The 15,031-nt window shown below is 31.4% G+C and overlaps 1 protein-coding gene across 3 annotated transcripts in view; it reads left to right on the top strand.

The window, feature by feature from the left end:
• The window catches only part of LOC149482733 (monocarboxylate transporter 14), a 45,786-nt gene that overhangs the window by 3,424 nt on the left and 27,331 nt on the right, over positions 1-15,031 (top strand). For all 3 annotated transcript variants that reach the window (XM_089703265.1, XM_089703264.1, XM_089703263.1), the window contains exon 2: positions 9,741-10,017. In XM_089703265.1, the coding sequence (XP_089559391.1) occupies positions 9,741-10,017 (277 nt within the window). The remainder of the gene's footprint in view (positions 1-9,740; positions 10,018-15,031) is intronic.

The raw sequence follows: 15,031 nt of genomic DNA, 5'->3' as shown, positions 1-15,031 counted from the left end.
TTTGATGCGGTTTTTTTCAATAGATAGAGTGATTCAAGAGGAAGGTTTATATGTATAATAACATCCATTAAATAGTGGAGAATTACTGTTATTTTTGAGGTTTCTAATGTGATGTCGTAAATAATTACATTTTTTCCATCGAGATAGATTTTTTCCGCTTACATTGCAAACGCAGGCTGAACCCTACGAGTTTTATCAAAATAATGTAGGTACTAAGTATTGAAAAGATCTATAGAAAAGTCCGCGATGGTATATGTCTATTTCTTATGGATAACCCACAATGATTTTTTTTTGTCGTTTTTGTCGCTTCGAAAATTAACCATTATTTGTCGTAAAAATACGACAAATAATGGTTAATTTTCGAAGCGATTTTAACCAAAACAGCATTAATCCTTAACCAATTAAATACCTTGAATACATTGTTCATTTAATGTAGATCTATATGGCCCTGTACACCGTATGATTTAAGAGAATATTTTCGAAGATATTACAGATTTAAAAATTGCGGGACGTAGCGTTTGCGGCGGTAAAGGCCGGCCGCCATTGCACCCGTGCGAAGCCGGGGCGGGTCGCTAGTAATATTATAATTGGTATGGTAGAGTCGTGGGTTGAGTAGATACTGGCATTACAAGACAGCCTTATGTTGTAAAATTTCAGGAAGGACCCATAGCATGTTAAAACATCTTACATTACTATTAAGACTAGTTATTTTAGATTCAAAACATATGTAAAAATAAAAAAATGTGTATATTTATTATGTCTCAAAACATCCTATTTTTCATGTCTATTTAACAACGGTATTGTGTTAATTACTTGCCATTTCTCTAATTAATAATTTGTATGCTTTAAAACAATTATCTCACAAACAAATTGCTGTAAAAGGATGTAGTTTAAAGTGACAACATATTCATGTTTTAAACATCATCTTTATGGCTGTTTACATTAGTTAATCCTTATAAATCTGTATGTTTAAATTTACATTTTTTATACACAGCTTAACATTCTTACTCTACAATAAAATGCTTATATTCAACACGGATTGTCATATAAATATGTTTCATTGCCTACAATTTAAAGTAGCATACAGGATAAACAGATAAGAATTACTGTCCTCATATTTGTTTAGCTCTATTGAACAATAAGACGCATACAGTTCTTATGAAATCATTAAGTACCATTTTACTGCCCGTCCGATTAGGGCCCTTCTGGCCTCCTCCACTCAAGCGACAGCTCAAGCCGAGGTTCGTGGTCCCCGTCAAGGGGGGACGCCCTTGTGCATGTCGCTACCAGGGTGAACCTTCAGTTCACCCCCGCGTCCGCGTTAAAATGTAGAAGCCCTTCTGGCTAACATTGAGAGACACCACACAAAAAAAAAAAAAAAAAAAAACCATTTTACTGATAATCGCAAGTTGATCTAGCTAGGTTAAGTAGGTACCATCATGATAATCATTCTCGTTTGCTTGTAGATTATTGATGTCCAAGCAATTATAGTCAATCAAAATACGACATTCGATTTTAATTGCATAAGATATATTTTTTTGATATGAATAAAGGTACCATGATATAACTGAAAAAATAAACCTTTGGTGTTATGGAACCCATTATGCTACTTTAAATAGTTCCAAATATGGGATGTGAATTAATTTTATAGGCATTCCAATTCCTAATTACATTCTATATACTGAATTTGGTGGACTTGAGGAATTTTATTTTATTACTTTGCAGAACCAATTTACTATGTTATTTAGCTACTAACCTAGTTTACGCGTGTGTACTCGTATTTCCAATACGCCTACGCTTTCAATTAGACTTTTAATATCAAACATTTTAAGACAACACTGATATTCATTTTCTCTGAACTCTAAGAACCGAGTTAAAATGAGAAACAGCCTCGGTTTTTATTTTAATCTTTAATTTATAAAGCTGCTTTAACTATTTTGAGAATAAAATATTTTTGTTTTACGTCATCGTAATATTTTTTTTTACTCGAAAAAATTAACAAATGCGTTGGAATATTTCATTTAAGTGTTTGAAAATATTAATTAAAACCTCTTAAATAATCGACAAAAAAAAAGTATTGGAAAATAATGTAGAGAATCAAAAATATTATATACTCGGCATATAAGGTAACAATAGTAACTCCTAGTACCATTAGAGCTATTGAAGTTGCGAATGACCTGACGATAACAGCTGTTTACATGCAATCGATCGCTCGGTCAATACAAAATAACACGCATTTCAGTTTTATTACAGTTTCAGTCTATTCGATGGTAGATTATTCACAGAGCCACTAGGGATGTGACCTGCATTATACCACATTATACTCTAATTGCGTGACGGTACAATTCACTACAACTGGGCTTCGTTAGTAATGCATTCATTGCCGATTGTTAATTACGTACAAATAGGTAATAAAGTGGACTAAATGGACATTGTTTATCGTGGGCTGAGGGATACATTATCTCGCCTGTGTTCTACTTTACATAGAACAAAACATTTCTATCATGCCATTCACTGAGAATTGCATGAGTGAACGTTTCTATCAATTGTTGGTGATAATTCTTTGGGTAATTTGTAGAACAATTGCAGCGAAATTGAATATAAAAGGATCTATGAATGCTCCTAGAATTAATCTGTGATATAATGTTCGTTTCTATGATAAGTATAATATATCAAGATAGAAATGAAAGTCTTGCCATTAGCATCTGCAAAACATTAATAGCTGTACTAAACATTAAGTAGTTTTGTAATATCTTACTCTGATTCTCATTTAACCTGAGCCCTCTTCGAGTCTACCCGATAAATTGTGTAACATTGGGCATGAGGCCAAGTAAAGCATTCATAGATGCATCGCGCTGCAGGCGAACTGGGATGAACATTTTTTTCTATTATATTCCTATTGATAATCTTCCGTGCGGATAAAGTATTGAAATAAATAGGGTAGGTGCTATATAAAGGCATATATTTTTAATGTACATAATACGTGTATTGGTGTACTCTCCTTTTTTCTTAGATAGATAGAAATTGCGAAGAAACTTCACCTAATTCCCATATTTATTTTACAAGTGATAAACACATTCGTGCAATTAGCTAATTACATTGAGTTAGTTTGTTTTAGGTAGTCTTATTATCTAACAGCATGATGACTTTATGATTGTTGTCAAGTTTGGAATGTTAATAATTAAAGGTAATTTGTAATGGCCCGGTTGTGTTAAATACACAAAATTTACATTTATTAAGGCCAGAGTTATTATCGGACTACCACGTTACCATTTTAAAGGAGTACATTTTAAATTTAATTAATTTATTTGCTTTATAATAATACATACTTTACGTTTATCAGGACATCGTTGATTAGGATATGTTTATCGAATTATTGTATATAGCAGTTCATACTTGTCTTATCATTACTAGTTGACTTTTCAGCTAAGTGAGTGAAGTGTATTTTTCTGTGAATTTATCTGAATTAAACTTGCTTTGAATTGAAACTCGAAAGTATGGTGAGTTTGACTTTTAATCGTTATTTTAGTAAATCGTCGAGTTTTACATTATAAAAATTACTGAGCGGTTTGCGTATTTCAAGAAAATTCATGAAAATAATTAATGACAAATTTATTTAAAAATGCTTTTGCCATTAATATACTTTCTTTCTTTCATCTTTCTTTATTCAATGGCTCGGTACAGTCCTCAGAGCTTTAACCCTGCAAAAACAGATGCTTAAATAAATGTCCAAATTAAATTGCTTGAATAGGGTACTATTGCAGTAAATTAGCCAATTATAAATTATGTCATCGCTCAAGCAGTTGAAAACAATGGTGCGATGAGTACGGTCTTAAAATCAATCCTGCAAAAAGTCAAGTCATCATTATAGGCAGTCCGTATCTCATCTCGGAAATTGACTGGGGTGCTTTGCCTAGTATCATCCTTGGTGGTGTTACCATCCCATATAGCAAAGTAGTTAAAAATTTAGGTGTTACCTTTGACCAAACACTTTCATGGTCTCATCACATACAAGTGATTAGTCGAAAGGTGTATGCTGCATGTGGTTCTCTACGGCGTCTGCGAAACTTTTTGCCAATTCCAACAAAAATTATGTTAGCGCAATCCCTCCTTTTCCCTATCCTCGATTACGCGGATGCGTGCTTTCCTGACATTACAGTTGAGAGCATGGAGAAACTTGAGCGTCTACAAAATCTTCTAATACGATTTATCTTTGGCCTTCGGAAATTCGACCATGTATCTTTATATCGTAGACGACTCAAGTGGCTCCCCATTCGCATGCGACGTAATCTCCACTACCTTCAATTGTTATACCGTATCCTTTTTGATCCCATCACTCCTTCCTACCTTAAGAATAACTTTTCATTTCTACACTGTGAAAACTACTCTCTCCGATCCGTTGACAGACTTATTTTGAGTACTCCATCTCGACACACAAACTTCTATGCTGATTCTTTTACTGCCTCTGCTGTTAGTCTATGGAACTCCTTACCACTAAAGATTAGACTTGCTCCCTCTTTATCCTCATTTAAAAACCTTGTTCGGAAACATTTCTTCTTATCAGCCTTTAATTCGGAATAGTATATTTATTATATATGCATTTACATTTATTAGTATAGAATATATTTTATATACTTTATGTAGCTTTATGTATGTATTATCATTAATTATTTATTTATTTTTCTATAATAATATATTATTGTATATATTATGTAGGGTTATTTATAATATAGTTATTATACATGTATGTATAGTTATTTATGTGCATATAATGTACTTTTTGTGTATCATACTTTTTTTATTTTCATGTTATTTAAATTCTAATTCTACTTCCAAAAAATATTATTTACTAAATATTTCGCTTTTTTACCGCTTGGTTGCCTGGCAGAGATCACTGCTTAGTGATAAGGCCGCCAATTGTACTACATCTTTCTAGAACCATATATATATTTTTTTATTGTTTCTTATTGTTTATTGATTGTATTACAATAAAGTGTAATAAATAATAATAAATAAATAAAACAGTTTATATTTTATTAACGTAAATAAAAGTCTAGGTATGCTGAATGCTTTAAATGACCCGACTTCCTAATTACTTGGTTTTTAAATTGTTCCGGTGCAATAGAGGTTTTCAGGTCACGGAAATATGGTAATCGATTAAGGGAACATTTTAAACGTCGCTTTCCGTGGATATAATTTCTTACATCCTAAGAGCATACAGTTACAATATTCAATGCCAGAATATTGAACGAATTATCAGAATATGAAATTTTTAGTTTAGAAGCGATATTAACTAAACCTGAAATTACTTTTTCTAAATCTTAACATTTCGTAGCTTGAACAAAGATACTTTCCTTATATAATACTTAAAATAAATAGTAAGTACCTAGTCCCTTTTTCTAACAATTATTTTACTACATTGACAAAAGTATACAATCTCGGCTTGCTATGAATTGACCATCTAACTACTTTGAATATCAAATCATGTTTCCACTCGTCTCTGAGAGCAAAGTAAGAAGTTTGACCGTAGCATCTTGAAGTCAAATAGAAACCCAATTACTCTTCCACTAATAAAACGAGAAGCGTGCGACACTAATCAATTAATGGCAATCATTATCACGTGTGTGCCACGACCAAGCACGTTTGTATTTACAAAATTTTCTGAAGTGCCTATGGCGCCAAAGTACAATTACTATTTGATAGAATTCAATCGAGGTCATTAATGATCACGTTTTGTTAATTTCATCGTTGGAAGAATTTTGGAAATTATCCATAATCAGTGGGAGACAGTTGCTCAAGTCGTCGGACTTTTGGATTCTTGGAAGTTTTCCTTCATCAACTGAAGCAGTGGTGATGCAGACACTTTAAAATTTTATTTTTCAGATCTGGTTATTCAAATAATTTAAAAATCCATTTCATAACCGTTAATATATAATTATTTACTGAATGGCAGCTGTTCTAAATTTATTACTTCTACCAACTTTAATAGCGTAATATCATACTTAAATGGTAGGTGTTAATTAAATTCTTCGGATAATCAAAATTACAAATATATAGGTACGTACCTGTAAATGCTTTGTTATTATACTCGTATTCATGCCGAGAGTTCATTACACTGATCTCTTCTTTGTCCGAAACATTTACATAGCCATCGCATTTGCACTTTATGTATTTTTGGTGAAATGGAAGGGCTATAAATGTATTATCTTCACTTTATTATTAAGGATAGTATAATTAATTACGAATAGCAATGAAATTTTATATTTAATACTAGCGGCCCGCCCCGGCTTCGCCCGTGGTACATATGAAAAATAGATGTTGGCCGATTCTCAGACTTACCCGATATGCACAGAAAATTTCATGAGAATCGGTCCACCCGTTTCGGAGGAGTATGCAGACTAACATTGTGACACGAGAATTTTATATATAAGATTATTTCAGCAGTGCTTCATAAAATATGTTAGCGTGTCGGTACTCGGTACATACATACATTCTTTACAATAATAATTACTAAGCGTTTTAATGAGAGCTTTTTATGAGAAATTCAAACCCTTTGAAGGTCTAAATAACCTTCCGTTAACATGGAATGAGGGAAGCGGTATAGATGTTATAATTATATATAGGTATTGTTAGTTATTAATTGCACGTGTTTTAATTAAATTCGCATTTAATCTTTAATTTGTATCGTAATTTAAAATTATAAAATAATAACAAAACATTTACAAGAAATACAATAAGGATATGCTTACTTATATATGTAAATCTTTATTCTTTGTCACTTATAAAACTATGTCTAAGACAGAATTTTTAATAAAAATACCCAATTAATATAAATTATTAGTATGGAAATAGATTGTGAAATACGTAACATATGATTTTCGACTTGATAGTATAGTAATTATCAACATTTTTATCATTATAATCGTATTCAATAATGAGACACAATTTTTTTTGACAACAATTTTATCTATATGTTACTAAGGAGCAGGTCGAATTGGAATTACAAGGTCAAACGCCCATTTTCTGTAAACAATAATGACATTAGGAATATAAATTTTCCGTTAGCAAATTGATCATCCATACCTACTTACTATATATAATATTATAAATGCGAAAGTAACTCCGTCTGTCTGTCTGTTACTCAATCACGCCTAAACTACTGAACCAATTTGCATGAAATTTGGTATGGAGATATTTTGATACCCGAGAAAGGACATAGGCTACCTTTTATTGCGAAATATGTAGGTACCACGGGCGAAGCCGGGGCGGACCTCTAGTACCTCATATATTTTAAAACAAAATAAACATTATGTTGACAACGTTTTCAAAAAGCATAGCACAGATAACTGAGTTACTACGTGCATATGTATAGTATAGTAGATAGGAGTAAGAGGTCTTTTATGGGCTAATACTGACTTATTTTTCACAAATAAAAATTATTCAATAAAAGTTTATACACAGTCAAGAATTAAAACAAAGTCAGGCAAATACCTTTCATTGATTGTACATAATATACAGTATAAAATACAATAACGATAAGACAATAGGCTAGATAGTGGAATCCGCTTGCATTGATAATAATACATACTGTTATTTTCTCTTAATCTTTTTATACCTGTACGTTTATCAGATTAATTAATTATCATCTTGGCTGATTCTTATACAAAGTTGTCTGTTCTATCAATAGTTTTCATAATATGTTATTTTAGCGAAGTATAGGTTAAACAACTAACTGTGTGTTTAATTTTTATGATAAAGCATTTTATTAAAATAAAAAGAATGATAAACTACATCTGACAGCTTGTCACTTCCTGTAGAATTTTCCTCTCATGTGACGCGAATTTTAACCACATTAACGTCCTCTTGGATTTGTAAAGAATAAACAACAACATAGGTACCGTACCTACATTTTTTGATACTTAATTACAATAAATTGATGGTGATATGAATGGTCTTCCTATATTTTTTTTTGTAAAATTCTGTACTTAATATATTTTTAGTTTCGGTGGTAGGTATATAGTTCAGACCAAATAGCAATATTTTTAGGTGATCTGAGGTATGTACATATCGCATTAAGTTTTTATTACTGGAAATAAACTACGGGTTAGGCACGTTATAGCTTATTGGACACCGTTTAATTTAGAATTTTTCATACAAGCGAAGCGATGGTCAAACGCTTGCCTAACCCGTAAAAAAAACAGTACAAAAGATTCCCAATATCCTCATATCATCAGTGAGTTTATATTAAGTAACATAAATATTTAACTCATACAGAAATGTTCTCGGATGCAGTTTTAATCACATGCGTGATGCGGCACACGCTCCGTATGACCTCAAAACATTTGAATTGTCTTTGACAATGACCCTGTAGTTGATTGATCATACGATAAAGTTACGTGAGATAATTACGTTAAATTTGTGTTATCTGAGATAAAAAAATTTCATCTATTATGATTTTAGAAGTTGCTAACTTCATATGTGTATGATAATGTGTAAATTGTCGAATGTTCAAAAGGTACATTATTGCTTATAGATACTATACATATAGTAACGTAAGCTACGTTTATTATGATGTCAATGCGGCGCTGAAAATATGTTATTTATATTTATGAGCTCAATTAATGGAAATCTTATGACAATTACTCATAATTTTATGATAACAAATAAAACCTACTGAAACAGTTCTGTATATTAAGTGAACTAAAGCAGAATGACGTAGATACTTTTATGAGTTCTTAAATTTAATGAATCCTATCAAAATTATTATTCCTATCATTAAAATATTGAATCTAATTTGTTACAATGGATGCAAAATTGTAGTATTTCGAAGCAGTTGTGTTAGTAATACAGATTCGCCATTGCAAATTAATAGAACACCTATTTTAGATAATATCCAATTCATTTAGAAATAAAAACCTCTTGTAATAAATAAAAACAAAAGAGGAGAGTCTTATGTGGCAATACCGACCGTAAAAAATAAATCTCAAAACATGGCTTAAAAATTAACTAGGTAAACAAAAATCATATAATTTGTGATAAAGAAACATAAATTTTAAATGACTAGAAAATATTAACGAGAAATAAAGAAAATTTCTTCGATGTAGGTAATATTATCAATTGTTCCACTAATTTTATTGTATAGACTATAGAGTATAAGACCGTCAATGTATTTATTGTATAAATTATTATCATGAAGAAAATTCTAGAGCCTTTTTTATGTAAAATAAATTATTTGCTTTACTTTGCACTGATTGATCTCATTGTGTTTACTTTCGAGACACGTTTACTTTGTTAATAAAAGTCAACTGAGATAAAATTCGCCGAAAACAATACGGAAGGATTTTCACAGTTTAAGATAATTAAAGATTTATTACGGTAATTAATTTTACTTTTTACAAGCTAACAACGATGTAGATCGAACACCTTTGTATATTTAACATTTTTTCTAACGAATTAAAAGAGTCAACGAACATCAAGCTTAAAAAAACCTGCTTATAATATAAAAAAATATATGATTTACATTTATTTGACTATATAGTAAGTAGGTCACATATTTTTTGAAATATTTTGCATGTCCTTCATGATGAAATTAATGTTTTTACCGTGCTTTATTTCGCGTGAAATAACTAATACCACATATATCTAGAAAGATATGGACGTGTTGTGAAGTCAAAAACTAATTAGTTAACTCATGAAACGTATTCTATCTGTCTCGAGATTTAATATGCATTTTGTTTCAGACTGAAAGTGAAACGTCGTGCGAAGAGGCCGCGCGGCTGACCGCTGAAGGGGCAGATGACGATGACGAGGCTTACGACTATGGGGAGCTTCCACCCCCACCAGACGGTGGCTATGGCTGGGTGGTGGTATTCGCCTCCTTCATGTGCAACCTCGTGGTTGACGGGATTGCCTATACATTTGGCATCTTCTTGTCGGAGCTTGTGACGTTCTTTGGCGAGGGAAAGGGCACGGTTGCGTGGGTCGGCAGTCTGCTGTCTGGAGTGTATTTAGCGGCTGGTAAGTTTAGATTTAATATGAAATGTGGCATGGGAGACACGCAGCTGTATGGCCGCTGATTCGTCCTTGTTAATGTTTCAATTAATGGAACGTTGATTGTAGATTAATCTATAATAGTACTTTTAAGGTGGTCTTATGACGTTAAATATAGAATTGTTTACCTAAACAAATACAATTTTACGATTAATTCAACGATCTTTTTCGAAATAAATATACAACAATGTTCTGAATGAAAAATCATCAATGTTAGTTAGTTATTAAATTGTGTCATATCATTTCATACATGAAAAACCAAATGAGTAAGATTGATTACGAATGTATTATGTATTTTGCCTATGATTTTGCCAAATGACAGATACACGATACGTTAATAACATAGATTAGGAAGGTGTTATATGGTGTAACAAATAATTATTAGTTCGTGTTACTACATTTATTTGTAACGTTGCTTACGTGTATATTATATACATTTATTAACATACATACGCTATTATGTCTAGTAATTCTAATTCTTTGCAACATAATAAGTGTTGTTGTGAATTGTGTAACTTATGTCATACAAATATTTGTTGACGTAAATGTAATAAGAAGCTGCGATGTTGTATAATTACATCAAGTAGGCACCTATAATAATACACAGGTTACTAACGTGCAATAAAATCGCTATTACTTTTGCCTTAAAAAACCTAGTTTGCGGATATAAGTGAGCCGAACTGGCAAAGCTGGTGTTTTCAGGAGTAAAAATATACGTTCACTAATTGTGTTTTAAAATACAGTGGAAATTCACTTTATCCGATATTATCGAAAAAGCTGCAGCGGCAGTTTCGGATAGAGAAATCCCGAATTTTGGATAAAACAAAGTTCTCTATTTTCACACGTGAAGTACCTCAAATTTCGTTAATATTCCGCAAACTAGGATTACATAATTTGCATACGTAGAATGCAAATGGATATGAATTATTTTCTACTGAAATAATTGTATTTTCGTGTTAACTTTAAAAGCACCAAAGTATGAGTGAAAAATGAACTATGTTCTTCCAGAAAATATACGATCTAAGTATACGACATTACCCTTGCCGTAACTAATCTGTCGAATATAGATTATTGGAAAAATTATGTCGGATGAAAGCGTATTTCGGGTGTTTACTTTATGCACAAAAAGTGCACAATAAATGCACAAATAAGAATAATACATATTATGATGTATGAATTGGTGTCAAAATTGGACGATTTATTAACTCGTTTGAAGGTTTATTTCGCTATGCATCTGGGATTACTGCAAGTCCGCATCTCATAAAATAATCCTGCTAGCGTATTCTAATTTAACCGGGTCACGTTTTTGTAACACGTGGACGACCTACGCAGTCCTACTTTATATTCTATATCTAGATATACTATATGTGTACTCTATGGTTGAGAGCAAATTAATATTAATGGTCATATAGTGATAAAATCTTAGTACAATAAATGTGCATAGGTTTAAAGTTGCTATATAAAGTTATCATACGCTATAAATCAAAATTTAATTATTACATAAATTAATATCTTACCCTTAAATATTATATACACGGTATGAAACCTTTAATTTGGCTGCTTGTTACAAAAGTGAACGAAGTATGTATTCGATTAATTGTATTAGAGATTTTTTCATGGTAAATAACCCTTTGGAGGTTCGGTTCAACATTGCCTTAAATTTCGTGAATGATAAACATTATTTATTACAACAATGTCAACCACCCAGACTATTTTTATATAGGTATATACATAGCACATACATACCTACCTTATATAAAATCGATAAATGTTTAAGATAACAGCGGTTAATTATTACTATTATAAGTTCGTTTTTAAACACGTGAATTTCACTTTATCAGATATGAGATATCGATTACAATGCTATATGATTTGTTGCTAAGCGCAAAAATATATAGGTGCTTATGTAATCCGATATTTACAAGATGGCGAGTATTCATACCGAGAAAATAATGGATATATATAAGTATATAGACAATTTGCAGCTTTAGCATACAAAAATGAAAATATTATATCGTTGGGACACCATTTGCATTCCTTAAATTTTATATTAATTAACACTTAGGTCGAAATCTGTCTAGATATCCTGTACTTCTATATCTCTATTTCACTAAAATAATTAGGTAAAGGTGCAAGTCTGAAGTGATTCTTGTATTATCAATTAATCCAGTAGCGTTGTCATTGACCCAAATTTATCATTGATACCAAAGTCCTTATTGCTTATCTTATTATCTAGATTACTTGGTGATCGAAATCTTAAACATTTTATTACAATCAATTCCTAATTAAATGAATCTCAATTTAATATGGACGATATATTAATTATTCGATTTAACTAGTTTAGAGTAATCAGCGCCGATAACGTATGTGCCTGTTACGAAACAGCGTAGTTATAATTAATTTATCTAGAAATGACCTATTTCGAGGTTAATAGACTTTACTCCTTGTAATACCTATAATGTGTGAGATTGGATTATTGTGCCCGCTTTATTGGCACGGGGCACCGTTAATCCTGGGCTTCAAAAAATAGAGATTTATATCTAATAGGAGATTTGCGCTACGTATTACATATGTATTTGTAAAACCCATAAAATTCTGTACTTAAATATATTTTTAATATTAGTAGATACATTATATTGATATTGAGCAATTATAATTTAATTCAACCAGTCATCGATCGTTCTTATCAGTAAATCACGATAATGTTTTAGAATAACACAAAAAATGTAACATTTAATCAATTAAGATATCGCTACAAATATTCGATAGCAGTCGAAATTTTTTAATCTCGCTACTACGTATTGTTTCTTTATATGTAACTAGCTTCCGCCCACGACTTTGTACGTGCATCCCCGTTTTTCCCCGTTCCCGCAAGAATTTCGGGAAATCCTTTCTTAGCGGATGCCTACGTCCTAACATCTACATGCGTTGATAGATCATAGATCAGTTTTATTATATATATAGATTTAACAGTATTTAAAAAATAAAATATAACGAAAGGTATTTAAATTAATTTACTCTGACAACTCGGTAACAAATGGTACTAGACCTGTGTACTAGACTAATGGCAACCCTGCGTAGAAAATTTATTTTCCTAAAAGGTTATAATAATTTTATAACTTTATCTATTAAATACAGTAAACACACCTGTAATTGATTCCTTGAACTGAATAACGAGTATTCAAATGATACATCGATGTTAATCAACATTATTTAGGTTTTAGGACAAGGTGTATTACTTTGGTGTAAAATCCTAACTTAGCAACAGATTTCGCAAACATTGATATCTCGTACAATAAAGAAACTTACTTTATTTTTACAATAAAATCCTCACTTTATCACATTTTACGATTACACCGCGACCGTTGTAAATAAGATTACGAAAGCATTCTTTGTAATTTGTAATGGATATATGCACGCGTGTTCTCCTTATACAGAAGCTATTCGAGTTTATGTTTACATTTTATCTTGGTATGGATAGAGTAATCTTTGGAAATTGAATCTAAGCAAATTTGTTGATAGTTCTACTACTTCGATGGTTTTTTTATGACGAGCTCTACTCGTAAAAACTCAAACTCAAACTCAAACTCAAACATTCATTTATTCAATTAGACTACTATTTAGTAGCACTTTCGAATCGTCATTACATAGTATTTTTAACATTTACCACCGATTCGGAAAGCAGTATCTATGGAGAAGAATCGGCAAGAAACTCCATAGTTGCTTTTTTAAATAATGTCAATAAATTTACATAATATGTAACTTATATCTACCTAACTACATAATATGCCAAAGAACTGTCCTGTGGTGTTTACGCGACAACCCTCCATGGGTCTCTATCGTCCATATATTCCTGAATACTGTAGTACGCTCTCTGAACTAGTACATTTTTTATGTAAGTTTTAAATTTAGAACTACTAAACTCTTTAATATTGTGAGGAATTCTATTGTATAAGCGTATACCTTGACCCATAAATGAATTTTTAACTTTAAACTTTGAAAGAGTCAGAATTCTTATCAAATTCATCAATAACTATATTCTTTTACATTCATTTTTTTTGTTTTAAAATATAAATTTGATAGAATAAACACAAATGTAATATTCAAATTCAACTTCAGACTACGACACTTTTAAATGGTTATTATTTATTATTATTAAAACGCCAACGATCAATAATCCTTTGTTTCTTTTAAATCTAATTACACTCATTGAATAACAAATTACGATCACAAATATGGCAAATAACCAAATTCTTTCTAGCGGTTCAATAATGAAACAATTGTTATCGGTTTTCCTCATAAATGGTATAATAGCAACATTAGCGACCGCACTCAGCAAATGTACTGTATGCGGATGTATTTAATTATGCATATCCAGTGACGAGCTTCCGGTTGAATCATAATAAAGATGCATAAAAGGAGGTCACTATTTGACCTATATCCTTATATAGGCCCACTTCCGAAACTCTTGTGAAGCCTTGGTGGTCATCAGAATCTTGGATATCATAGGCTCGAAAATTTTCCGACTTCGCCAGCAACATTTGTATTTCATGCTACATATGTAGCATGAAATTTTATCCCCCATACACTAATATTTAGAAATGGGATGAGATATTAAAGAAAATTCATTCTCAGCCCAGTTGGATTTTGTTTCAATAATTCATTTCGTTGTATTGTATTATAGTAGGTAATGCGATATCCGACTTATCGAATATAGGCGTGAAGACGATTATCGACAATCGGATCGTGTAGTCATAAGATAATGGCGCCACTGCGACGTCGTTTATGTGATGTATGTTTACCCATTCCATCTTGTACAAGGCCTTTGAAATGTTGTTTATATCTACGGCAAAGAATAATACCTAATAGGAAAAAAAAATCGCTACACAAATGTAGTCCTTAATAAATACATTGTTATTTGTTACTGGCTATATCAACATATAAAAACGTTTAGAGTGGTTTATTGCACGCCTCATAAGCG

This window comes from Colias philodice, chromosome 14, assembly GCF_061535455.1.
Source record: "Colias philodice isolate Cphi_HAF_F1 chromosome 14, ilColPhil1 Martin Lab GWU primary, whole genome shotgun sequence".
NCBI lineage: Eukaryota > Metazoa > Arthropoda > Insecta > Lepidoptera > Pieridae > Colias > Colias philodice.
This window is presented reverse-complemented; position numbering and strand designations above follow the sequence as displayed.